Source organism: Microcaecilia unicolor, chromosome 5 (assembly GCF_901765095.1).
Source record: "Microcaecilia unicolor chromosome 5, aMicUni1.1, whole genome shotgun sequence".
In the NCBI taxonomy this organism is placed as follows: domain Eukaryota; kingdom Metazoa; phylum Chordata; class Amphibia; order Gymnophiona; family Siphonopidae; genus Microcaecilia; species Microcaecilia unicolor.
In genome coordinates this window covers 108,986,434-109,014,014 of record NC_044035.1, presented here as the reverse complement: position 1 = coordinate 109,014,014, position 27,581 = coordinate 108,986,434, and the positions used below count along the sequence as shown (strand labels likewise).

Below are 27,581 nucleotides of genomic sequence, written 5' to 3'. Positions count from 1 at the left end.
GGTTACTGCAATGTGTGAAAAGCCTCAAAGCAGTGTATGTGAAGCTTCTTGGTGTATTTTTTTTGCATTCCTTGGTGTTTTTGCTGCATTAAGTGCAACATTCTTGACTGGTAGAAGAAATGTAGTGGTCTATTCCTTTGTAACAAATGCACAAAGGTACTTGAGCAGTTAGATCATCCAAGCGATTATGTCTTAAGCTTTTCTTCAAGCCCAGTGTGATCCTGCTTCGAAATTCTAAGTGGTCAGGGTGGCCAACTGTTCACTAAACTGACAACGGAGGCACTATGCAGCAACAGCAGCAATGTTGATGGCATTTATCAAGAATGGTCCATCACTTTTTTCCCCTTGATGCATGGTCAGTATGCAGTATCCTGCCCATGAGGTCAAAATCTCCCATGCCACTTGTGTAGTTGGCAATCATTTGGGGTTGTGACACATTCACCTCATTTTGCCCTTTCATGTGACTTTAGATCCTTTTTCACTGGATTGATAGTGTCAAAGTTACTGGTACATGTGACCAAATTGTCAGATGATCTGTTTATACAGACTTTGCCATTGCAAGTATATTTCATAGCACCTCTCTCAAGTTTATTTATTTTTTTTTTAATTTCCTTCAAGTGGTGTAGTACCAGTTCAGCCATAGTGAAAAGTAACAGTTGCTCATACTTTCATGTCTCCAAGTTTGCACAACTATTAAAAAGGTTGTGAAAGTTAAGAATGTGACATGTTTTATCTATGTTTTATGTATGATTTATTTACTGGCTGCTTTTGCCACAGTAAATACTGGCTTTGGTACAGATAACAGTCGGAAGAGCAATATAGCCAGATCATATACCCAAATTTGATTGTTTTTTCCTCTAATGAACATCTTTCACCATGATGTCCATAATATGGCACCATAGATTCATCAGTTCTCAGTTTTTCATCAAAAACTCCATACTGCAATAGTGACTTGTTTAGTTGGATGTACAGAGGAGCAACAGCCTCTCAAAGTGTGTAGCAATGTTGCAGCGAAATCTGTGAAGTAAATATTGAAACATTGATTTTAAAATGACAAATTACAAGATTGTGATTACTGATGAGATATTGAACTGAGGATTATTTTTGCTGGTCTGTTGTTGCAATGGTTATGCATGTAAAATATACGCTTGAAAACCAACCCCAAGGCTAGTCCTAATAGTAACCCGATCAGTAACCTTACCACTTAACCTTAATCATAAACCTAAGCCAAGCCTGCTAGATAAATAATATGGACTAGGAAAACTGTTATGCAAATCTCCAAAAGTGCCAACAATAGTAGCAAATGTAAAGAAAGCAAAACCATCTATTAAACATATCCAGCGCTAATGGGGATTGCTCCAATGTTCCAGTAATGGAATGTGCCAATATTACAAACATTAGTATGGATTCTGAGCTATAGCAAAATGTTATGAGTGCCCTCATTTTGAAAAATGGCAGCGCTCAACAAGTTAACTTTAGAGAATAAGAAAAAGAATCCATCTTAGACTCTGAAGCAGATACTGTTGTGGGGCTTTTGGTTCCCACAGGACACCAAAACACAAAGAGGGAAGGAAGTCTTCATTTAACCTTAGAACAGGTCCGAGTCGTTGGCATGGAGGGGTTCTTGATGGTAGTATATCCTTCAAAAACTGACCTTAATATGGACAATTCATATGCAACTGTCATACGTTAGCAGAAACCAAACTGTTAGAATCACTTCTTGCTAACCAGGCTCTTGCAAAAATGTTTTTTTTTTACACTTTTGCACTACGTAGAGATACTAGACAAAAAAAATAATAAGAGTTTCTTACTAGCAGAAATCTGAAGTTGCTTACGGGAAATTTTTACTAAAATATCATAAAAATTCACAAAATTCAAACAGTAAAAAGTGGACCCCAAGAAAATATTTTCAAAACGACTCCATCTTATTACTTCCTTCTTCTGTGTGCTTTGCTTCTAAATCAAAAAGACCCCCCAAAACATGACGTACCTTATTTTATTTATCACAGAATTTGATGATTCACAAGTGGAACACACTGTTCTGTTTAGTATAATCGATTAGTAGTACAATCTTTTTGCCAAATCAGAGTAGAAACTTTGAATGGGCTGTGTTGGTATTGCTGCGCTGCAGCCGCTAGCCGGCTTAGTAAACGGGTGTACATTTTTAGTGTTCTGGACCTACATATTGAAATGCTTACTATCCTATGTATAGAAAGGTCACTTGATAAGTTCAAGATGACCTTAAGACCTATTTATTTACTGATACGTTTGGTTAATTTGTTCTATTTTTATGTGGATCTAGCTGTCTAGTTCTTTCTAGCGGTTGGGACTTATTATTATTATTAATTTCAATACATCTCAAGTACAATACTTGAACAGAGAATGCCTTAGTATTCCAAACTAATTAAACAATTCGAATCAAAAATTAGAGAAGAAACATATATGTGAATAGTTAGCATAGCAACTTCAATATACGGAAATTTTCGAGAGGGGGGGGGCAAAGGAAAATAGTGAAAACTACTACTACTATTAAACATTTCTATAGCGCTACTAGAAGGAGGAATACCTACCCCAATAAATAAAAAGAAATAGGAAACTTCTTCCAAAGGCTCCCAGTTACATATATACATAGATTATCTAATCAGCAGATGGTGCAATCGAAATGCTACAATTTAAAAAAAAATGTCTTAAATGATCCAGATCAACAAAAGAAAAACCTTACTCCCCACCTTTACAACACATTTATATGGAAATTGAAGGAAATATGTCCCTCTCAAGGCTCAAAGTTGAGGCCTAAAAGCCAAAAAGGCATTTCTCATTTGTGTGGCCCTGGAGAGGTCAGGAAATACATGAATTGTTTTGACCCAAAGCACCTGATCTTTGTAGCGGAAATACAAATAAAGGACTGTTGGAATTTTTCAGGTAATGCACATACAAGCCTGGTATTCTCTAGCACAGCTACTTCTTTTCTCCTCTTCCCTATTGTCATTGTACTTAATTTTCTTAATTTTAGTTGACATTTGTAATTTATTACTTATCTGGTAAGCTGTCTAAACAGTCTCCAATAGACGGGATATCAAATCTTAAATAAACTTGAAAGTAACATTGATAAATTAAATGTTAATGGAATGGTTAAGCTGTTCCTGGGTGACAATTGCTGACATCATGTTAAATATATATATATATATATAATATTTTTTTTTAGTTATTTCTTTATATTTCTTTTAACAATTCCAAGAATAGACCTTGTACAGAAATAAGAGGATTATATTCACAATATTGTAACGAAGAACATATTAATATAATATTGAAAAACAAGTTATAATCATCTTGTAGTAGTCCACAATAATGGGGGAGAGACAAGGCACAATAGAAGCCAAAATCATTTAAATTTACATACGCGTTCCTTGAAGGGAGATTCACAGGATTATAATTTTACAATTAAAGAGTAGTTGTCATAACAATTGCTGAGGTTGAAAGTGGAGTAACTACTTTCTTAGAGTCTAAGAAGGAATTCAGGTGTAGTGGATCAAAGAAAATATATTTCACTGAGTTAAGTTTCACAACACATTTACACAGAAAATTCAACCAAAATAATCCCCCTAATTGGAACACAATAGGGCGTAGCTTAAGAAAACTTTGGTGCCGCTTTTGTGTTACTTTGGACACATCTGGATATATTCTTACTTTAAAGTTAGGGAAAGTTTCTTTTCTATGTCTAAAAATATATATATATTTTTTTACTATTGCATTATGTTTTTACATGAAAAATGTTGTACTTTTAGCCCAGTTTGCTCTTAAAGCAACCTCTTGGCTCATGCAAGAGTGATACTTGGAGTTGTCATGGGATTAAAAGTTTTTTAGGCTTCAGAATTGGCTGGAGATGTCTAGTGAGACTATTTCTTTCTTATTCAAGATTGCTATATTGGTAATTAGAAGAAAGTTCCACTCAATGAAATTCTGTTTGCCTTTCAACCTGACCAATTTATGGTTAAGTAAGGTGGTCTTAGAAGGCCTGTTTTCTTATTAAAGAGGTTTAATTTTTTTTTAATGCTAGTTAGTTTTTTTCCAATTTTGTTTTTAACAATATAATGATTTACCTTGCTTTGTAACCTGTGTGTACCTTTTCTTTGCAGTTGGCATTCTATATTTTCATGTTTGAACACTATAGAGACAGTATTGAAAGTGCCCAGGTATCCTATAGATCTTGCAAGTTAATTTTCAAGGAGAAATGCCCTGCGGCGTTTTCCTTTGAAAAGTCAGGCTTTCCATACCTGCCTCTTTTGCTTGCCGAGGGGAGGGAATGTTTCACCCAAGAGGATTTACTCAGGTTACTCCTTTTGTTTTCCAGGCAAAATCCTTTTAAACTTGCCTATTGTATATACAGAGATAGTTTAACAAAATTTTAGCTAGCAGAAATTGTCAAGGCACATCATAAATGAGCAACTTTCTTAGAAGAAACCTGAAATTCAGAAATTTGTTCCCCAACACCTAACCAAATTGAATGCTCTTCATTCTAGGTCATAACTGTTCAGTGCAATGACTTCTTTAACATGTTTAAAATCTTTCTAAAGTAGGTGGTAACATTTGTTGTTCAATGTTTAAAATACTAGCATATACATGTATATGTGCACGCATTCACATGTGTATCTTTGATAGTCCATAGTTGGTAAATAGGTGTACATACAGATGGGTAGCACACTTATAGAATTGCCTTCAAATCACTTGAGCTCATTTTTCATCACAGATGTTGCAGATCCTTGAAGTATTTGTTAGAGAACGAAATTACTCCTACCTCAAAATGGACGGTACCACAACAATAGCATCAAGGCAGCCCTTGATAACCAGATACAATGAGGTAAAAAATGGCTTTCTTTTCTTTAGCTTCTTTTGGGTCAGCTTATAAACTTCCAGTTTTCCTTTTAAGCTGTTCTTGTTATTGAAAGGGAGAATAATTATTACTCAGAAACGTAGTAAGCTGTGAACATTCTCTACCTTTTCCTGCCAGACTTGAGAATTGGTACTGTAGTCATGCTGGGGCTTCAGTGATTCAATATATGATGGGAAAGTGTGCCTGAAATCATAGATCCCACATATTGAATGGCTGAAAGAAGACTGTGTTGATGGAAATCATTGATGAAAGCGTTTAGATTCATGAGATACTTGACATTGCCCAGGAGTGGAGGAGTGGCCTAATGGTTAGTGCAGTGGACTTTGATCCTGGGGAACTGGGTTCAATTCCCACTGCTGCCTGACGGTTGGCAGTGGGTTAAGATCCTGGGGAACCAGGTTCAATTCCCTCGGCAGCTCCGTGTGACCCTGGGCAGGTCACTTAGCCCTCCATTGCCCCAGGTACAATATACTTAGATTGTGAGCCCATTAGGGACAGTGCAAGTACCTGTATAGTATATGTAAACCACCTCGATTTGCGCCTCGAGAGAGAGAGAGAGAGAGGCGGTATATTAAATTGATAGAAACCTTCAGTTTCCAAATGTGGTGCTGTGTCACCTTTTTAACATTGCAGCTTCTGTCATTGTAATTATTGCCAGATGTAACTGTGTGCATTCTGCTTTTGGTTCCTGCTTTTCATGCCATGCTTCTGGGTCTGATTATACTTGTTCTTGTTGCTTGTACTGTGCCTTTAATTCCAGTTTGTAAATGCAGACTTCAGTTTCCTGCTGTGTGCATTTTGCCTTTGTCTCCAGCTATGTCCTCTGCCCTGCCTTTTGATCCCAAGTTGCACACAGCATGAATGTGTGTACATTCAGAGAAACTTAATTCTGTTCTTGGTCTATACATTTTTGTAGGACTCCAGTTCTACATGTTCATAAATGAATCTCATTTTACTTAATGTTCATTGTGTTTATTGTAGGATACCACCATATTTGTCTTTCTTCTAACAACCAAAGTGGGTGGTTTAGGTGTAAACCTGACAGGAGCCAACAGAGTTATTATTTTTGACCCTGATTGGAATCCCAGTACAGATACACAGGTAAGCTGAGGGAGAAAATTGATTTCTGATGCATTTTTTCACCTCCTATTGTTTTGAAAAACGGGAAGAATCACCCCAATACTGAAAGAAACTACATTAGTTCCTGGTATGATTGAGAGCTTGTTCTTCTTAAGTTACTGATTTTATTTTTGAAGGTTTTTAGGGGGCTAGGTCCAAGTTACCTTAAATAGAATTTGCATTTCATATTTCCTGAAGAATATGGAGATCTTCAAACAGAAAGCATTGCTAGAATTATGTTATCAAGATTAAATTGATTCCAACAAGGAAGTGGGCCTTCTTGTATGTTGCTGTTTCCTGAAATTCATTCTTTAAGGAAATCTGCAGACCTACCATTTATAATTTGTAACCTATTATTAAAATCAGTTTATTTTTGTTACATTTGTACCCCGCGCTTTCCCACTCATGGCAGGCTCAATGCGGCTTACACGGGGCAATGGAGGGTTAAGTGACTTGCCCAGAGTCACAAGGAGCTGCCTGTGCCGGGAATCGAACTCAGTTCCTCAGTTCCCCAGGACCAAAGTCCACCACCCTAACCACTAGGCCACTCCTATTTTGGAAGCTTATTTACACAAACTGGGAATACACAAGTATTCAGAGTCTAGATGAGTGACTGGTCATAGAAATATGTAGGCAGATAAAAAAAAATGTGGCCTATCCAGTCTGTCCATTCATGCCATCTACTCTCCCTATCACTCCCTTAGAGATCCTATGTACTTGTCTCAAGCTACTGTTTTCATCTCCACCACTTCCACAGGAGGCCATTCCCAGATTCCTCACCGTTTCCATGAAGAAATATTTCCTCAGGTTACTTCTGAGTCTATCCCCTTTCATCTTCATCCTATGCCCCCTCATTCCAGAGCTTCCTTTCAATTGAAAGAGACTTGCCTCCTGTGCATTTATGTCACATAGATATTTAAATGTCTCTATCATTTCTCAGCTCTCCCGCCTTTCTTCCAAAATAAGTCTGTCTCCATATAATTTGGCAAAGATCACTGACCATTTTAGTAGCCACCCTCTAGACTAACGTCATCGAGGAGCATCGATGACTGACATCGGATGAAGACCAAGAAGCATCAACATTGATCCCCCTTGACGAATGGTTCCATGAGCACTGGGACACTGAGGGATCCAGTCCCCGAGAAGCGTTGGCACCAGGAAGACCACTCTCTTTCCATTGTGGAGGTGCCAATGCGAGGGTCTCCATGCAGTTATGATCAGGCACCCGACCCAAATAGTTCAGCAGGCTGCTTCCCAAACAATGCCCTAGGTCCTCGATGAGCATTTGGCAGGCATCCTTCAGCAGAGTTCATCATCATCTGGGGTGCTTGCACCAGCCATTCTTCTTCCTGCTGCCCCACAAAAACCTTGGCCTGTAGCCAGGCCTCTGACCCTGATGCCACTTGCTATACCTTCGTCGACAGCCACCCATGCTGACACTCCCTCGATGTCAGTGGAGGAAGCTTTGCCAGAGACGAGGGTGGAGCCTGCGCCTTAACGCCCCTCCAGATAGGGGTGTGGTTCCCCTATTTCGAGGCAGGCTCGGTCTCGGCCCTTCAATGAGGAGTATTTTGCTGACACTGATGAGGAGTGCTCATGGATGTATGATGTGGACCCTAGGTACTTCTCGGAGGAGGGGCCCTATGGAATCCCATCTGATCCCTTCCCTCCCCTCCTGAGGAAAGGAGGAAATCTTCACCTGAGTGCCTTTCCTTCCCAATTTTTTCAGACAAATAGCGGCTGCCATTCCAGTTCGTTTAGAGATGGAGGACAGGCCGAGGGCTGAGATGTTTGAGGTCCTGGATTACGACTTTCCTCCTAGAGAGGCTAGTCCCGTTTCACCAGATCCTGAAAGATGTTCAGATGAAGAGCTGGGAGTCTCTTCTGTCAGTCCCTGTCCTACCCAAAATGATTGATACCATGTATTGTATCCAAATTTCCCCAGGGTTTGACAGGCATCAGTTGCCTCATCATTCCTTGTTTTTGGAATCCACACTCAAAAAAGCCAGGATTTCCAGTGACTATGCTTCAGCGCCCCCAGCGAGAAGCTCAAACCTTGGATTCTTTTGTGCAAAAAATGTATCAGGCCTCTATGCTCATCTGCCGCATACAATCTTACCAGCTGTATGCGAGCCTTTACTTGTGGAACTTGGTGCACAGAGTGCTTTGGTAGACTGTTTCCCTCCAGAACAGGCCAAATCTCTTTGCCAGATGGTCAAGCAGCAGAAAGCATGTCGTAAGTTCTTGGCCAAGGGTACTTATGATACCTTTTTGGAGTCCTGCATTTCTGCTCATATTATAGCGTTGTGCAGATGCTCATGGTTGTGTCTCTGACTTTGACCCTGCAGTCCAGCAGAGATTGACAGATGCCAGATGTCGGGGGGAGGGGGTAATCTTTTTGGTGATAAGGTGGAGGAGGTCACTGACCTCATCAAGAAGCACACTGACACCATTAATAGTCTCTCCCACCAGGTACCTTCTGCACCCTCCTCATCCAGGAAGTTTTGGGGCAAGTCGAAGAGAAGTCCCTACTAACAGAAGCATAGGTCTGCTCCTTGCCAGCCTCAGCAGGCTCAAACCCAGCGCACTTGTTCTCTTCAACAGCATGTGCCCAAGGCCCAGCTGTCTCCCCAGTCAAATCAAGGGACGGGTTTTTGACTGGCTTCAGTAAAGCATAGCCGCAGTCAAAATAACTGTCCCGGATGACCTACCAGTAGGAGGGAGATTCCATTTTTTTTTACAGGAAAGGTGGCCCCGTGTAACCTCAGACCGGTGGGTTCTTCAAATAGTCCATCTTAGTTACGCCTTGCATTGGCGACACAAACCACCAAATTGCCCACGAGAGCGTCTCACCTCAGCTCTCGTTACAAGGAGGTAGTCTCAGAAGAACTCTCTGCCCTTCTAAAGGCCCACGTGGTCGAGCCCATTCCACCAGGGGAAGAATGTAAAGGATTTTATTCCAGGTATTTTCTTGTGCCAAAGAAAACAGTGGGGATACATCCCATTCTAGACCTAAGGGCCCTAAATAAATTCCTGGTCAAAGAAAAGCTCAGGATGGTTTCGTTGGGCTCCCTTTATTTATTTATTTATAAACAGCATTATACAAAATTCTAAGCGGTGTACAAAAAACATTCACAATTCAGTAAAAATTGCTAACATAACACAAACTAAAAAAATTATTCAGGAAGAAGATTGTCTGTGCTCTCTGGAATTAAAGGATGCCTACACTCACATCCTGGAAATATCTCAGATTTTGAGTGGGAACATGCCACTTCCAGTACCACATGTTGCCATTTGGCTTCACGTCAGCTCCCAGGGTTTTCACCATGTGTCTAGCAGTAGTTGCAGCGTCGATACACAGACTGGGAGTCCATGTGTTTCCCTAGCTATATGATTGGCTGGTGAAGAGCACATCGATGGATGGTGCTCCATGTGGAGACCTATTTGGGTGCTGGAGCTACTGGAGTTTGTTTTAAACTACCCCAAGTCCCATCTGCTCCCAGTTCAGCAATTGGAGTTCATTGAAGCCCTGCTTAGACAAATGGCAGGCAGGAGCCTAACTCCTTGTGCTGTGGGCAGACGCTTTAGCCGCAATTGCCACTTAGGTTCGGTCAAGGCTGGGCAGATGTTGAGGTTGCTAGGCCACATGGCCTCCACTGTGCATGTCACACCCATGGCACCTCTTCACATGAGACTGGCATAGTGGACTCTAGCTTCCCAGTGGTGTCAGCGGATGGCATTTGCTAGGCTCCAGGGACCTAGCGAATGTCATCCGAGTGACACCGGAGATGGTTGGTTTGACTGTGAGACTCCATTCCAAATTGCTCAGCCTCAAAAGATGCTGACGACAGATGCATCCTGCCTGGGGTGGAGAGCTGATGTATATGGGCTTCACACCCAAGGTATTTGGTCAGCTCAGGAATCAGATCTTTAGATCAACCTCAGAGCTACAGGCAATCTGGAACACCCTAAAGACTTTCAGAGATCGGCTGTTCAACCAAATCATACTCATTCAAACGGACATTCAGGTTGCAATGTATTACACCAACAAGTAAGGGGGTACCGGGTCATACCCTTTTTGTCAGGAGGCCATCCAGATGTGGCACTGGGCTGTCCAGAAGAGGGTAGTTCTTAGGTCCACGTACCTAGCGGACAAATCAACACCCTGGCCAACAGACTGAGCAGGGTCACTCAGTATGAGTGTTAACCACAAGGTCTAAGTATGTGGCACCCCCTCGGTGGATCTCGTTGCCACTCTGCTCAACCACAAAGTTCCTCAGTACTGTACTGTTCCATTGTCAGGGCACATGACAGATGAGTTTCGGATGCCTTCCTCCTTCATTGGGGGAACGGTCTTCTGTATTCTTATCCTCTCATCCCTCTCATAAGAAAGACTTCGCTGAAACTCGAGCAAGACCGTGATTCTGATTGTCCCTTATTGGCCCAGACAGATCTGGTTTCCTCTTCTTCTGGAGTTATTCTCCGAAGAACCTTGGAGATTAGAGTTGTCCTTTAGATTGTAAGCTCCTTTGAGCAGGGACTGTCCTTCTATGTTAAATTGTACAGCGCTGCGTAACCCTAGTAGCGCTTTAGAAATGTCAGGTAGTAGTAGTTTTCTGACTCTCATCACACAGAATAAGGGATCGCTTCTGCATCCAAACCTCTAGTCCCTGGCCCTCACAGCTGGATGTTGAGAGCTTAGAATTTACTTCCTTGCATCTTCCAGAGGGTGTCTCCAAGGTATTGCTTCCAGGAAAGATTCAACTAAGAGGTGTTACTGTTTCAAATAGAGGAGGTCTGCCATCTGGTGTGAGGGCAGGGCCCTAGATCCTATTTCTTGCACCTTGCTTGAATACTTTCTACACCTTTCCGAGTCTGGTCTTAAGACCAACTCTGTAAGGTTTCACCTCATCGCATTTAGTGCTCCATCGCTGTGTAAAGGGTAAACCCTTCTCTGGACAGCCTCTAGTTGTTCACTTCTTCAGAGGTTTACTGTTGTCAAAGCTCCCTGTCAAACCTCCGCCTGTGTCATGGGAATTCATCGTTCACCCCCCCCCCCCCCCCCCCCCCCCCCCCCCCAGCTGATGAAAGCTCCTTTCAAGCCACTGGATTCCTAACAATTTGAAGTACTTGACCTGGAAGGTCATATTCTTGGTGGCTGTTAGTTCAGCTTGCAGGGTCAGTGAGCTTCAGAACCTAGTAGCGGATCCACTTTACACTAAATTTCGTTATAACAGAGTAGTACTCCGCACACTTTTTAAGTTCCTACCTAAGGTGGTGTTGGAGTTCCATCTGAACCAATCGTTCTTCCAATATTTTTTCCCAAACCTCATGCCCATTGAGGGCGCACTACACAGCTTGGACTGCAAGCAAGCATTGGCCTTTTACTTGGAGTGGACTCGGCCCTAAAGACAGCCCACCCAGCTTTTTGTTTCTTTTGATCCCAACAGGATGGGGATTGCTCTCGGGAAAGGCACAATCTCTAGTTGGCAAGCAGATTGCATTTCTTTTACTTACACCTAAGCTCTGCTGACTCTTGAGGGTCGTCAAGGCTCATAAGGCCCGATATTCAGACAACGGGAGGAAACCTGGCTAACTCCCGCAGTCGGCTCTCAGCCCAGGTATTCAGTGCTTGGCTATTTTCAGTACCGGCATTGAATATTCAGTTTATTTTTGGCCGGTTTCAAATTAACTGGCTAAGTTGATATTCGGAGATAGCCAGTTAAGTTTAAACCGGCCAAAGATATTCCAGCTATTTAAGTGGCCTAGTGTGGCCGCTTATAATAGCTGGCTATTTGAGAGTGTTCAGGGATAGCCAGCTATACTGTGCGATATAGCCAGTTATCTCCTAGCTGCTAACTGGAGAATATTCATGAGTGGTTAAATGATTTTCAGTATTGCAGTGCTGTGGCTGCATCAGTAGCCCACTTGAGGTCAGCCTATATAGAAGACATTTGCAAGGCTGCAACGTGGTCATCAGTCCACACATTCACATCTCGCTATTGCCTAGAGCATGATACCCGACGCAATGGTCGGTTTGGACAGACAGTTCTGCAGAATTTATTTGAGGTCTTGAATCCAACTCCACCCCTCTAGGCCCATTTTGTTCTGTTCGGGCTGCACTCTCACTCAGTACGTACATAGTTTCTGGTTAATTCGTTTTTTTACCTCGCTGTTGCGAGGTCCTAATGTCCCACTGTTGTTTTTGGCGGGTAATTCTTGTATTTTATAACACTGTATCTAAATGTTGGGAATGCCCCTGACCCGCTCATGCCCTTTCCCAGGACACACCCCCTTTTGAGTTGTACACAAGACAAATTGACGCACAGTGTTATAGAATAGCTCACAGGTAGATCTGTGCATAAACCCTAATTAGTGCCAGTCAATCTCAATAATTGATAACAGCTTGTTAACTAATTAGTTATAAGGGGTAGTTCCATAACTAGGTGCCACAATTTAGGTTCCCAACTAAGGCAGGCTTTTAGGCATGCAGTGTACACCAGGTCTGTGGCTGGCTTAAGTGAACACACCTAAAAGGAGCATTATAGCACATAACTTAGTCTATTCTGTAAGTTACTTGTGTAAGTGTTGGCCCCACTACTGCTCCTCCCCGGTGAAGAACTCCCTTGCATTTATGCGCTAAGGTAATTGTGCACGTATGTTATATAATACCACTGAGTGCTTTGCTAGCACTAACACGTGGAAGTGTACATTCATCTGTATAACTGCTACTATGCTATAAATTTAGTACACATAGAGGGGCATAATCGAACGCGAACACCCATCTCCATGGGCGTCTATGTCCGAGAACGGGTACGTGAAGGGGCAGGACAGACCATATTTTCAAAAAAATGGCCGCCCATCATTTTTTTTCAATAATACAGTTTGTGCCCGGCAAATGCATCGGATATGTGCAGATTTGAGCTGGGCGGTTTCGTTTTTCAGCGATAATGGAAACCGAAGGCGCCCAGCTCAAAAACGAACTAATCCAAGGCATTGGGTCATGGGAGGGGACAGGATTCGTAGTGCACTGGTCCCCCTCACATGCCAGGACACCAACCGGGCACCCTAGGGGGGGCACTTGTAAAAAGTAAAAAAAAAAAAAGTTAAATAGCTCCCTTCCCTTGGGTGCTGAGCCCCCCAAATCCCCCCCCCCCCAAAACCCACTGCCCACAACTCTACACCATTACCATAGCACTGAAGGGGGGCACCTAGATGTGGGTACAGTGGGTTTTGCGGGGTTTTGGAGGGCTCAACATTAACCACCACAAGTGTAACAGGTAAGGGGGGATGGACCTGGGTCCACCTGCCTGAAGTCCACTGCACCCACTAACAACTGCTCCAAGGACCTGCATACTGCTCTGATGGAGCTGGGTATGGCATTTGAGGCTGGCATACAAGCTGGCAAAAAAAGTTAACGTTTTTGTTTTGGTGGGAGGGGGTTAGTGACCAGTGGGGGAGTCAGGGGTGGTCATCCCCGATTCCCTCCGGCGGTCATCTGGTCATTTAGGGCACTTTTTTGGGACTTGTTTGTGGAAAAAAAGGGTAAAAAAAAAAAAGAGACCTAAATTCGTGCTTAAACGGCCATTTTTTTTCGATTATCTGCCGAAGGCGCCCATCTCTGCTCGGCTGATAAACACGCCCCAGTCCCGTCTTCACCACGCCTCCGACACGCCCCAGTCAACTTTGTTCGTTCCCACGACGGAGTGCAGTTGCAGGCACCTAAAATTGGCTTTTGATTATACCGATTTGGGCGCCTTTGCGAGATGGGTGCCCATCTTCCGATTTGGGTCGAAATCTGGGCGCCCATCACTTTCGAAAATAAGGCTGATATTCTCATACATTCTGTATAAGTCACCTAAAGTAATGAGTAAATTGGTGATAACGATCAATAATTGGCCTTAACAAGCAGTTACGCAGACCTGCAATCAAAATATAGAACATAAAAAAAAAATAGGCAGATAAAGACCATATGGCCTGCCCAGTCTGCCCATCCATGCCATCTACTCTCCCTTTCACTCCCGTAGAGATCCTATTTACTTGGTCTAAGCTCTCTTGAATTCAGGTACTGTTTTTGTCTCCACCAGGAGGGCGTTCCACAAATTTGCTACCCTTTCTGTGAAGAAGTATTTCCTCAGGTTACTTTGAGTCTATCCCCTTTCATCTTCATCCTATATCTCCTTGTTCCAGAGCTTCCTTTCAGTTGAAGGAGACTCGTCTCCTGTGCATTTATGCCACTTAGGTATTTAAATATCTCTACCAAAACTCCCCTCTCCCGCCTTTCTTCCAAAGTATACAAATTGAGATCTTTAAGTGTGTCCCCATACTCTTTGAGGAAGACCATTGATGTTTTAGTAGCTGCCCTCTGGACGACTCCATCCTATTTATATATATTCAAGGTGTGGTCTTCACATTTGTACACAGTATTCTGAATGAGGTCTCACCATTCCTCTCCCTATGCACCCAAGCATCCTTCTAGCTTTCACCGTCACATTTTCTACCTGTTTGGCCTCCTTAAGATCATCACATATGATCACACGCAAATTTCTCTCCTCTCTCGTGCACAAAAGTTCTTCACCTCCGAAACTGTACCGTACCTTCTGGTTTTTGCAGCCCAAATGCATGACCCTGCATTGTTGTAGCATTAAATATTAGCTGCCAAATTTCAGACCATACCTCTAGCTTCACTAAGTCCTTTCTCATGTTATCCACACCATGAGAGATGTCTACCCTATTTCAGATTTTGGTATCATCCGCAAAGAGACAACCATTACCAGACAGGCCTTCAGCAATATCGTTTACAAAAATGATAAAATGAACTAGCCCAGGAACCAAACCTTGCGGCACACCACTGGTAATATCCTTTTCCTCAGAATGAGTTCCATTATTAATCATCTGTGCAGAACCGTGTCAAAGGCTTTGCTAAAATCTAATTACACCACATCTAGTGCTTTCCCTCGATCCAACTCTCTGGTCACCCAGTCAAAGAAATTTAATCAGATTTGTCTGACAAGATCTGCCTCTAGTGAAACTGTTGCCTTGGGTCCTGTAATCCATTGGTTTTCAAAAATTTTACTATTCCATTACATAGTAACATAGTAGATGACAGCAGAAAAAGACCTGCACGGTCCATCCAGTCTGCCCAACAAGATAACTCATATGTGCTACTTTTTGTGCATACCCTACTTTGATTTGTACCTGTGCTCTTCAGGGCACAGACCGTATAAGTCTGCCCAGCACTATCCCCGCCTCCCAACCACCAGCCCCGCCTCCCACCACCGGCTCTGGCACAGACCGTATAAGTCTGCCCAGCACTATCCCTGCCTCCCACCACCGGCTGTGGCACAGACCGTATAAGTCTGCCCAGCACTATCCCTGCCTCCCAACCACCAGTCCTGCTTCCCACCACCAGCTCTGGCACAGACCGTATAACTCTGCCCAGCACTATCCCCGCCTCCCAACCACCAGCCCCGCCTCCCGATCTTGACTAAGCTCCTCAGGATCCATTCCTTCTGCACAGAATTCCTTTATGCTTATCCCACGCATGTTTGAATTCTGTTACCGTTTTCATTTCCACCACCTCCCGTGGGAGGGCAATCCAAGCATCCACTACTCTCTCCGTGAAAAAATACTTCCTGATATTTTTCTTGAGTCTGCCCCCTTTCAATCTCATTTCATGCCCTCTCGTTCTACCACCTTCCCATCTCCTGAAAAGGTTCGTTTGCGGATTAATACCTTTCAAATATTTGAACGTCTGTATCATATCACCCCTGTTTCTCCTTTCCTCCGGAGTATACATGTTTAGTTCAGCAAGTCTCTCCTCATATGTCTTGTAATGCAAATCCCATATTACATAGCTTCCCACTATTCCAGAACCTGTGGGATAAGTGTCCGTCAACCAGCAGGTGGAGATAGAGAATTGAAAACTGAACTGAGACATATCTCTCTGGGCATCCAGTCCAGCACCTCAACATTTTCTATCTGGAGCAGTGGATGGACACACTTTTCAACCTCTGGTTCTGAGTGATTTATTCCTGGTCCAGTTGGTCATCTAGTTTCCAGTTGAGCTTTGCAGTTGGCTTCAGTCTGCAGAGTCATATCTGGAGGTCTTCAGATTCCTGTCTCAGGTGTCCCGCAAATTTACTTCTTCCCTTCCTTCTCCTCTCCCCTGTTTGCTGTGGAGCTCTTTTTTTCCAGCACTACAGCCTTTAAAAAAAAAAAAAGGAGAGGTTTATTGGAGAGTGTGGGACAGAGTATCAGTCCTGATCCTTTCTCATCTGGGGTCGTCAGCAATATGGTTAGAAGTCCCACTCTCAAGTGTGCCGTTTTTCCTTTCATCCGTTCTTAGATCTCAGAGATCTAAACTGCTGCCTTCAAGTGTCCTGCTTTGGCATGGAAACACTAAAGGATCCTTTTACAAAGATGCACTAGTGTTTGTAGCACGCTCTAAAAATAAGTGTGCGCTAAACGCTAGAGACTCCTGTGCATTCCTATGGGCATCTCTAGCGTTTAGCACATGCTAATCATTAGCACACACTAAAAATGCTAGTGTGCCTTTGTAAACTAAGAGCAGTCATAGCCTTGGTTCAAGTGGGAGAATTTCTCACTGCCCTCGATCTCAAGGAAGCATACTTGCTTATACCCATATGGCCGCTGCATCAGAGGTTTCTAAGTTTTGCCGTACTGGGCCATCGTTTTATAGTTCAGGGCTTTGCCCTCCAGTCTTCATGGCATCTAGTAATATGTAATTTATCCTTAAAATCAAGCATGGTACCAGAAGGTTGGAGGGTGGCCAATGTAACGTCAAATATCTTCCCATGTGAGGTCATGACACCGCTGACCAGTGTGTGTCAACGACATCCAACCCATCTTCAAACTGTTTATTGGGCATATCTTCAAGGAGGCGGGCATTTCCAACTGCATTCTCTTCACCTATTGAGAAATACTTTGTCCTTTAAGCATATGTGGCTCTTCCTCCCATCCACTTTCCTCTTTCTGTCATGAACTTTGTTAGAGAGGCAGAGAGTAGCAGAAAAAAAAAAACAATGATGATAAGGGTATCCCTAGAGGGCTCCAAGGGCTACCATTGGCCCCCAGGACTTACATTGAAGGACACTGGCCTAAAGGTTTTCAGAGATTGGGTATCCAACAAAATGATGTTAGTTGAAGGAGAGTGTCGAGTAAGTTTGAATATACTGTATAACAGGGAAGAACAGGTCCAAATTACTTCACCACCAGTTCTGCTGGTCTTCAGTGGCCTGACTTCCTTGCCCCTGACTGAGCTCTGCCCCTTTCCTCCTGTAAAGATTTTATTCCTACACTTAATTTTGTTCACATATGCCCAACAACATATGTATATGGAATGACAGATGATTGACCCGCAACAACAGACATGCATGCTTCTTTATGAAATGTGCCTAAAAACAGTGTACATGGATGGAAAGCTGCAGGACAGGGAATTGCTATCTTTAAGCTATTAATGTGAAATAGAAACTAGATGTGTAGATATGCGGTAGTAATATATATTCTTAAAAAGCTGTATTTGTATATAAACAGATGTGAAAAAGTGAGTGATGACCCACTTTTGTTTCTGATTGTAGTTCTGCTGCTAATTTCAGTTTGTGTTGATGTACTCTAGGCTCGTGAACGTGCTTGGAGAATAGGCCAGAAGAAACAGGTGACAGTGTACAGACTGCTTACTGCAGGGACAATTGAAGAGAAGATTTATCACAGGTCTGTGCAAACCTTGAGCCTTTATTTAAAGGAACTCACTGTTGTCTCCCACCAGCACTACCCCTATACTAAACAGTTTTCACTCTTATTTTCCCCTTGAGACTTTTGTGCACATTAGTTTACAATATGCACTGCCTATCCTGTATTGGAACTTCAGTGAGAGGTAGCTAGGAGAGAGGAAGCCCTTGATTCAAAATATATGTCACTGTATCTTGCAGAAATCTGTACATGTGTTGATATTTCTAAGTGAAGTCCTAAAAAGCAAGTTGTTTTCTTTTTGGCTCTCTGTACTTTCTTTCTTGTTGTTCCTCAGGGTTCAATATGCAGGGACATGATTTAATACCATTATAAGACCTTTGGAATCTGTAGGCAGAATGAGGAATAGGCATGTGGCCTTTACTTTGCTTGTACCCCATCCTCCAGTAAATTAGAGTCTATAAATTGTAGAATGGCATGTTACCAAGTTTCCTGTAGCCAATTCCATTAGCTTTCAAGCCACAGCTGGTCAGCGAGAAAAAGATGCAAATGGATGAAGGAAGATTAGAGGGCAGAGGGGAAGAAAACACATGTGCAAAATTAACCATATAATAAAGTGGAAATGTGATAACTGAAGATGGTTGCAGTTGAAAGGTCAGCCATCCTACAGATAGAACACTTAAGCTTTTAGGTGCCAACATATTAAGCATGTGTTAAATAAACATATGTATATTAAGGCTTTATAGTGCATTATGACATCTGTTGCTTTGTTGACTTTTTTAAATTATGGATGTTACTCTTACAATCCACTTAGTTTAAGTGGACTATAAATATGTGAATGAATTAACAACACTTATTTCTCTCATATTCCAGCATGTCCTAAACAAATGCATTGCATGCTTACAACTTTAGTACATTATGTACAATGGATCTATGAAGAAAAGCTCAAATTAAAATGCATTTTTAGCTTTAAAAAATTCTCCATGACTAGGATTGTAAAAAATGATATTATTCTGAGATTAATATATAATTTGTATTTGACATATTTCCAGACAAATCTTCAAACAGTTTTTAACAAACAGAGTGCTCAAAGATCCTAAGCAAAGACGTTTCTTCAAGTCCAATGATCTCTATGAGCTTTTTACACTGAGCAGTCCAGATGGAGGTGAAGGAACTGAGACAAGTGCAATATTTGCAGGTATGTATGCTTCAAAAAGTGATACTAAGAACAGCAGGGTATGTTGTTTTTTTGGTTAGAAACTCCAGTGCATGTCTGGATTTGCATCTGATTACCGCAGAAGTGTGAACCAAGAAACATGGAAGCTTAGGCAAGTTTGTTGAAAATAATTCTTCTGTAAAGCCTGATTCTCTATGGACAAGCAGGTTAGAAATCAGCCTTACATATGGGTGACGACGACCTGATGAGCCAGGTCAGACCCTTCTCTCAAAGTCCAAAAGAGACTAGAAAAATTGTCTGAGCATATGCAAGCGCTCCCTCCTGTGTTGTACTAGCTCCCCCCCCCCCCCCCCCCCCCCCCCAATTGACTTTATCTGTCCAGCAAATCAAGGATGGTCTGTTTTCTCTTAGATATGCAGTTACAAGACTTTAAGCTTTATTATTATTTTTTTAACAGCTTATTTTCCTGAAGATCTCTGACAATAATACTGTTGCTCCAACAGGCATTCTCAGGCACTTGTAGTGCTCACAGGTACCAAAATAAATTCTACCTCTCTCCTCCCTAAGGGTCATAGTGAGCTGGCCGCAAGACTGATTATGAATTTGGTCAGCAACAGAGCCTCTGGGCCTTCTCAGGACACCGTAGTCCTTCCAATTTGTTTGCAGTAACTTTTGAAAACTATATTGTTTATTCGTAACCTTGATAATCAAATACACTTCAAAGTGGTTTACAACAACATATAGTTAGTAAAGTAAATTTAAGAGAGAGCAGAAAGAAAGTAGGTAAGTGCTGGTTCCATATCTTACAAAACTGAATCAACCTTCACCAAATCCCTTCTTAAAAAATTAGGTCTTCAAGGTAGCCTTAAATCGTGTCAAGGTGTAATCTAAGTGGATAAATTTAAGAACAGACTTCCACAGGAGAGGGTCAAGAATATAGAACACAGAGTCTCTAGTGGACTTCCCAACAGGCTTGGGATGGTGGTGGAAATGCTGCAAGCCTGTCGTCGGCTGAGCAAAACTGGTGCCTATATGCCAGCAGGATCAATGTGTTAAAAAGTGGTACAAGTAGGCCTACCTTCAAGGCCTTATAAGCTGTAACCAATATCTTGTACTTAATCCAGTAGCTAGCTGGTAACCAATGGTATTGCAAAAAGAGAGGTGTAACGTGATCGTAATGATGGGCATGATGAAGTAAATGAATAGCAATGTTTGGACCAGTTGAAGATGCCGAATTATTGATTTACGTGCCCCATTAAGGAGAGAATTACAATAATCCAATTTACTAGAAATGAGTGTGTGGATCTTTTAGATTGTAAGCTCCTTGAGCAGGGACCGTCCTTCCATGTTAAATTGTACAGCGCTGCGTAACCCTAGTAGCGCTTTAGAAATGTTAAGTAGTAGTAGTAGTGTATGTATAGCATCCTCAGAAAGTACCAGATGAAGAAGATATAGTTAATCACAGCAGCTGCATGCGACTCGAAAGAGCGCTAGATATCTAAGAGAACAGCACGGAGTTTGAGATGTGTTGTTAGGGGAACGAGTTGTCCCAAAATGTTGGTGCTATTGAAGGAGGAGTCAGCCACAAAGCCTGACATTTAGAAGGGTTTGAGAATCATGTGATGAGATGATAGCCAATCACTTACCTTAGTAAGAGACTCATTAAGTGACATTAAGATCAGGTAGGTCACTATCAGTAGAATATTTGATTTGTATGTCATCTGCGAAAAGATAAGGGCTCAGTCCCACAGATTCAATTAGAATTGTAAGCCTTGTGGAACACCCAGAGTCAGAGGAAAAGTGACAGAATTGCAACCATTGAAAGCAACCTGGAATGAGTGACCAGAAAGATAGAATTCAAACCAATATAGAACAGTACCCCCAAGGATGTCAAAAGCACTTAGAAGCAGAGAATGGTTTACAAAATCAAGTTCTGCTGATAAATTGAGAGAGAGCAGCAAAATATTTTCCAGCTTCTAAATTAAAAACATACCTTATTTATAAGGGAAAGCAAACAGGTCTCAGTGTTATGGTGTGGTTCAAAACCAAAGTGACATGGATGAAGATAATGTGTTTTAGGCAGAAAGGATTCAGGTTGCAGCAATACCACTTTAGTTGTAAGCTTGGAGATGAATTGAAAGATTAGAAACTGGACAATAACTTGCAGGGTCTTGCAGATCAAGGCATGGCTTTTTCTGTAAAGGGTGAACTAAGGCAACTTTCCAACAGGATGGAAAAAATCCCAGAACAGAGATTGCATTTAATGAGGCAAAGCATGGATAGGTGGAAACCCAGTGTTGAATTTTTCAGTAGAGAATCTGGCATAGAAACTAGGCATGATGTGGACGAGGTAAGGGATTGTAAAACTACTTCCATGTACAGGGAATAAATAAGATTGACTGATGACCATGTAAAGGTTAAAGAGGGGATAGCAGAACAGTCATATGTAGGAAGAGAGATCACTTTAGAATTAGCCAACGATGAATGAGCAATAGAAACATAAGCCTTAGATGCCAGTTGTGTGACAGGAGCTCAAATTTTATACTAGGCCAAAGAGAAATTAAAGAAAATATAATACAAAACAAAGCCTTAGCAGGATTACTGCATTTGGAAATAAGTGAAGAGAATACTGCTTCTTGGCCTCTCTGACACTTTCAAAATAGGCTTTATTATGTTCTTTACAGAGGCTCAGAGCTGAGAGTAACTTAGTTTTATGCCAGATCCATTCAGCCTTCCAGGCTTCTTGTTTAAGAATTTTGAGACAGGCATAAGGATGGTGATTATTAATAGTAGAAGATGTAGATTTTAGAAGGAAAAGAATGTCAAACGCACCAGAGAAAGAGGTAGTCCAAGTGGTTGCATGATCATCAAGAGAAATTGCAAAACAGAGTTGGGATGCAAATCAGTCAAAGGCAGAAAAGAAAAGGAAGGAAGAGTTGAGAATAAGGATTGACAAGAATTCTGCAAGTTTCTCTATATCAAGTGACCTAAGATTTCTAAAGTGTTTCATACAGTATAGTGTAGGAAAACTAGTAAGAATATTATCCTTCTTATAATTGAAGAGAAAAACGGCTATATTGCGATCCTAAATCGGGAGGTGGGCGCCCAAATCGGTATAATTGAAAGCCGATTTTGGGCGTTTCCAACTGCAATCCGTCGCGGAAACGGGTAAAGTTGATGGGGCATGTCGGAGGCGTGGTTAAGGCGGAACTGGGGCTTGGTTATCGGCTGAGGAGAGATGGACGTCTTTAGCTGATAATCGAAAAAAAAGGCATTTTTACCGCGATTTTGGATCACTTTTTGTGGACCCTTTTTTTTCACGAGCAAGTTCCGAAAAAGTGCCCCAACTGACCAGATGACCACTGGAGGGAATCGGGGATGACCTCCCCAGACTCCCCCAGTGGTCACTAACCCCCTCCCACCAAAAAAAACCCCACTTTAAAAACTTTTTTCCAGCCTCTATGCCAGCCTCAAATGCCATACCCACCTCCTTAGAAGGTGATTAAAGAAATCTGAAGATCCCCGTTTAAGATATAATATGCAGCTATTGAGAGATGTGTCGCTGCTGTGATTGATATCATCTATAAATATATAGATAAATATAGGAAATTGAATAGTGTTTGAGACATGTTTTAGAGTTTTGAATTTATCTCCACACTATAAGATTAAGGTCTCTTTAATTCGATACCCACCTCCATGACAGCAGAATGTGTTCTATCCTCTGACAGCCTTTCCCTGGTTCTGATGTGGCTCTCGGGTGAATGTGACACCTTTTCTGTTATGCGCACTGCAGAGTCACATCAGCAATGCATTGTGGTGGGTGTAGGGTATTGGGCTCCGTGATTCCACTAGCTTGTGGCAAATGCTCATGATGTTGGTAGTTGGTAGGCTCTACTCCCATGGTGCTTTTCCCCCTGCTGACTGGGTCAGAGTGTGCCCTGTTTTGTTTCCGGTAGTCCATGAGGTAGTGGCCATTTTTGTAAGCCAGTTTTAGATCCCTTTCACGTGTTAGCCATGTTACAGAACTTAGTTCTTACCTTGAATGTGGCTGAAAGAGGGCATTGTACACCATTCTGCCAGCTCGGACCTACTGCTAATCTCAGTACCAGGGAGACTCGTTGCCAGTGGGGCACAACCTCTGTTCTGCAGTTAACTGTGAGTAAGTGTGCTTATTCCAATAAAGGATGTTTTTGGAGAGATTAGTCTTCAGGTGTCAACTGGTGTGCCAATGTTATATAGCAGCAACAAGTCCTAGAGGCCTGCATGTATGCAGGTCCCTGGAGCACTTTTAGTGGGTACCGCAGTGCACTTCAGCCAGGTGGACCCAGGCCCATCCCCCCTACCTGTACACTTGTGCTGGTATATGGGAGGTCTCCAAAACCCACTGTACCCACATGTAGGTGCCCCCTTCACCCCTAAGAGCTATGGTAGTGTTGTACATTTGTGGATAGTGGGTTTTGGGGGAGGGGGGTTGGGTGCTCAGCACTCGTGGTAAGGGAGCTATGCATGTGGGAGCATTGTCTGAAGTCCACCACACTGACCTCTGGGGTGTAACATAGTAGATGACGGCAGAAAAAGACCTGCATGGTCCAACCAGTCTGCCCAAGACAAACTCATATGTGTATACCTTACCTTGAATTTGTACCTGTCCTTTTCAGGGCACAGACTGTATAAGTCTGCCCAGCAGTATTTCCCGCCTCCCAACCACCAGTCCCGCCTCCCATCATCGGCTCTGGTACAGACCGTATAAGTCTGCCCTCCCCTATCCTAGCCTCCCAACCACCAACCCCTCTTCCCCCCACCTGCTCCACCACCCAATTTCAGCTAAGCTTCTGAGGATCCATTCCTTATGCACAGGATTCCTTTATGCATATCCCACGCATGTTTGAACTCCCAGTTGGTGTCCTGGCATGTCAGGGGGGCGAGTGTACTACGAATCATGGCCCCTCCCATGACTAAATGGCTCTGATTAGGACGTTTTTGAGCTGGGCGTTTTTAGTTTCCATTATCGCTAAAAAAAACAAACGCCCAGCTGAAAAACGTCCATTTTTTCGAAAATACGGTCTGTCCCACCTCTTCACGTACCCGTTTTCGGACATAGACGCCCATGGAGATAGGCGTTCGATTATGCCCCTCCACGTAAACTAGCTTAAAGAAAGACGTGATTGGTCCAAGAGAGTGGCATGACAGAGAGAGGAGTCTGAAAGCTAAAGCCACAACCTATCGCAGATATCTGACAGCATTTGGGAGAATCCTAAGGATTTCTTTCAGGAAACAAGTTTTGTGTCACAAGAAGTGGATGGGGCATCATAATGTATGTTGAAATCCCCTAGAAAACACAAATTAGGGAACATAGTAGAAACTTGTGAGATCAATAGTCCCAAGATTCTGCAGACAATGAAGGAGAGCAGTAAAGAAATAAAAAACAAAGAAGTTGTGAGCTGCCTTAACAGATAAGAAACATCTATGGGTAACCCAAATCTATATCATGGATTTCTTGAAGAAGGAAGGGAACTGTCATGTATAATGGCCAAGCCTCCCCCTTGGCTTACTTCAGCAATGTTGATATAAGATGGAACAGTTATTGGGGAGTGCAGAGAGATGAATCCCATCATCACCAGGCTCCAAACGTGATTCTGAAGGAAAGAGTAACACAAATTGATGAGACAATTAAATTGGGATCCAGCATTGTCTTACGCCTAACAGAGCAAACATTCAACATTCCTAAAGGGAGGGAGGGATGAGAATTAGTAAACTCATACAGAAAAGGGCTGAGCTTTATAGAGGAAGATAACAGCAATATTGGCCAGAGCTGCAAGAGTCGTTGCTTCTTCGGGGGCAGGAGGGACGATGACCAGCAATAGCGTGGATTTAATGGAAGTACTGCACAAGGAAACACTGAGAGAAGGCAGAAAGAAAAGACAGCCAAGACGGTACAAAAACAACAATGTGAAGCTAGAATGGGAAGGTAAACTCGGCAAGCATACAAGAAAATTAAAGTAAGGTAAACGGTGCCCCATGAATTATGTCCTGCTCCTTTAGTGTGTGCTGCTGTGGCACAACACCTCTAAGATAGCAGTCTTAAAACGTAGCAGTCTGACGTCACTTCTGTGCATTAAATGGGTGTGCTAGGACAGAGCTTGAAGGAGAGAGACAGACAATCTGGGGACAGGAATACCAGCACAGACCTAGAAAATACAACAGAAAAAGATTGAAGTAGCAGAAAATACAACAAAGTAGAGCAACAACTGATTCCGCTCTCACAGTAAAAGATTTTTCAATTCATCAACTGTTGTGGAGAGGTAATGACTCAGGCACCAGGGTATGCTGTTTGCTGTGATTGCTTTGAGTTCCCTGAATTACAGCTACATGGCAGTCCAGCAAGTGCATAAACCTTACAAGACTTAAGTCCATTGCCGATAAAAGATACAGGACTGCATCATTAAAACATACACAATGGTGCCATTGTTTTACCATGTGTTTACCAATATGTAGGCTAATCTGTACCTGGGAGCTACATATGTGGCTTATTCTACTTGTCCATAGAAAAAGGTTGCTTACCTGTAACCCGAGTTCTACTTTGACAGCAGGATAAATCAGCCAAACAATCCCTACTACTTACCCTTGTGGTTGCGATGGCTCAAGCTTTGGAGTAGACAGAGGGGAGGAGCAACAACCACACTCTAGGTAGCACTCGCAGAGGCCCAGAGTTTTTTTTCTAGAATCTACTAGACTTTGAGAGCGCAGTCTGAACTGGCTCCATTAGGGCAGTGTCACCCATATATGTGTGGCTGATTTAACATGCTGTTCAAAGAGAACGTATATTATGGGTAAGCAGCCTTACTTTCCCAACTCCCTTTCTTGTATCCTACTTTTTTTAATCATTAGGGACCGGCCAATATTCAGAGCAATGTAAGCAGGCAGGAGAAGCTCCAAACCACTTAAATTGTTCTGAGCCACCTAACCGATGCTTTTCAGCAGCACTAAACAAGTCCATGCTGCTGAATATCGTCTGACGGCTCGTGTCAGAAGTGGGCAGGTCAGGGGAGGTACAGTGGGCGGCACTGGGGAGGAGCTGGTGGTTATGCAGGTGCCAGCACTATTTAATGCCGGGACCTACATAACTAGATTGGCCAAGAAAGGACAGCTCAGAAACTGTCCTAACTTTGGCCAGTCTAGCTATGAGGGTTCCAGCAATTAATATCTCCTGGGACCTACATAACTCTTTTTTTTTTTTTTTTTTTTTTTTTAAGCTCTCCAGTACCTGAGAAAGCCTATCCCCCTCTCTCCTTTCTTTCCCTTCCCCTCAGCCTGTGTGACTCACAAATCCTCCTCCCTCGAATGACTTCCCAAACCCCCCCTTCCCCCTTTTTGGTAGGTCCCCGAGTTGCCTGATATCCCTGGTGGGTCCAGTGGGCTAGATGAGGGCAGGAGCGAAGGCCACTTGCTTCTGCCCCTTCCAGTCACTAAAAGAAAATGGCTGCCACGACCTCTCACAGTACTACACAAGTACTGTGAGACTGCTGTGAGAGGTTGCGGTAACTACTTTCTTTTAGCGGCCAAAAGGGGCAGGAGCAAGTAGCCTTCATCCTGCCTCCATCAACTCCACTGAACCACCAGGGATATCATGTAGGCCCAGGGGGTCTGCCAAGATGAGGGGTGTCGTTCCAGGGGTTTGGAGGTGGTTTATGACCCGTGAGCTGGGAGGAGGGGGTAGAAAAGAGGGTGGGACTTAAAACAAAAAGTAATGCGGGTCTCGACCAATATTCGCTCAGGTCTCAATATAACTGTCTTATCTGGGCTCTGGCTGAATATCAGCCAGGACTCACATAAACTCCGTCAACCAGGGTCCTTTCAGTTAGCCCTGGATATTTAGTTTCAGTAGCCAGACATGGCCCAGCCTTGAATATTGGGGGCTAATGTAGCCAGTGACAGATTTTAAAAAACACTGACCGCCACTGGCTGAATATCGGCTGGGTTGCATTTTAACACTATGATTCTTAGCACTGTGAAATCTGTTAGGGTTATTCCAAGGTATGAGAGAGAATGAAGACAACTGTCACAACACATGCGGGGTAATTCAGTATAGTTTGCTAAAAGTTAGGTGCCTAACATTTGGCACTCAAATGGAAGTTAACAGTAGTTAGGTGCCAAAACGGAGGGGGAGAGAACGGCAATTAGGTTGCCTAAGTTCTGACTATTCTTGCATGCACTTTGTAGAATAGTTGCAATTACATGCCTAACTGCTGCATTGAGGTGCTGCCATTTTCACCAGCCAGTCATGGCATAAGTGGTTGTGCCTAAAGTTTGGTGCATAACTGCATACTTAAGCTAGTATTCTGTAACAGATTTGGTGTACAACTCTGCCATTATAGAATACAATCTTAGCACCTAGTTTTTTGGCCCCTAACTTTTAGCGACCTATGTAGAATTTACCCTAGGGTTCTGAGTTATTAAGTAATAAAATAGGGAAACTGCTGTAGACTGTGATGTGAAATACATTTGTTTGGGAATTGAAAGGTGCGGGGGGTAGAGGGTAGAAGGGAACTATTTTGAAAAATTAGACAAGATTTAAGAGCCAGTACCCTTGACCTGAATTTCATAGTCTGCAAATGTATCAAAAACTTTCAAGTGGGAAAGATGTGAAAGCCAGGATTATATAATCACTGCTTTAAATTCAGATTA

At 42.7% G+C, this 27,581-nt stretch overlaps 1 protein-coding gene across 1 annotated transcript in view; it reads left to right on the top strand.

The window, feature by feature from the left end:
- The window catches only part of ERCC6 (ERCC excision repair 6, chromatin remodeling factor), a 189,238-nt gene that overhangs the window by 133,858 nt on the left and 27,799 nt on the right, over nucleotides 1-27,581 (top strand). Inside the window, exons 13-16 of the mRNA XM_030203175.1 lie at nucleotides 4,748-4,858; nucleotides 5,873-5,992; nucleotides 17,649-17,743; nucleotides 18,772-18,917. Coding sequence (XP_030059035.1) covers nucleotides 4,748-4,858; nucleotides 5,873-5,992; nucleotides 17,649-17,743; nucleotides 18,772-18,917 — 472 coding nt within the window. The remainder of the gene's footprint in view (nucleotides 1-4,747; nucleotides 4,859-5,872; nucleotides 5,993-17,648; nucleotides 17,744-18,771; nucleotides 18,918-27,581) is intronic.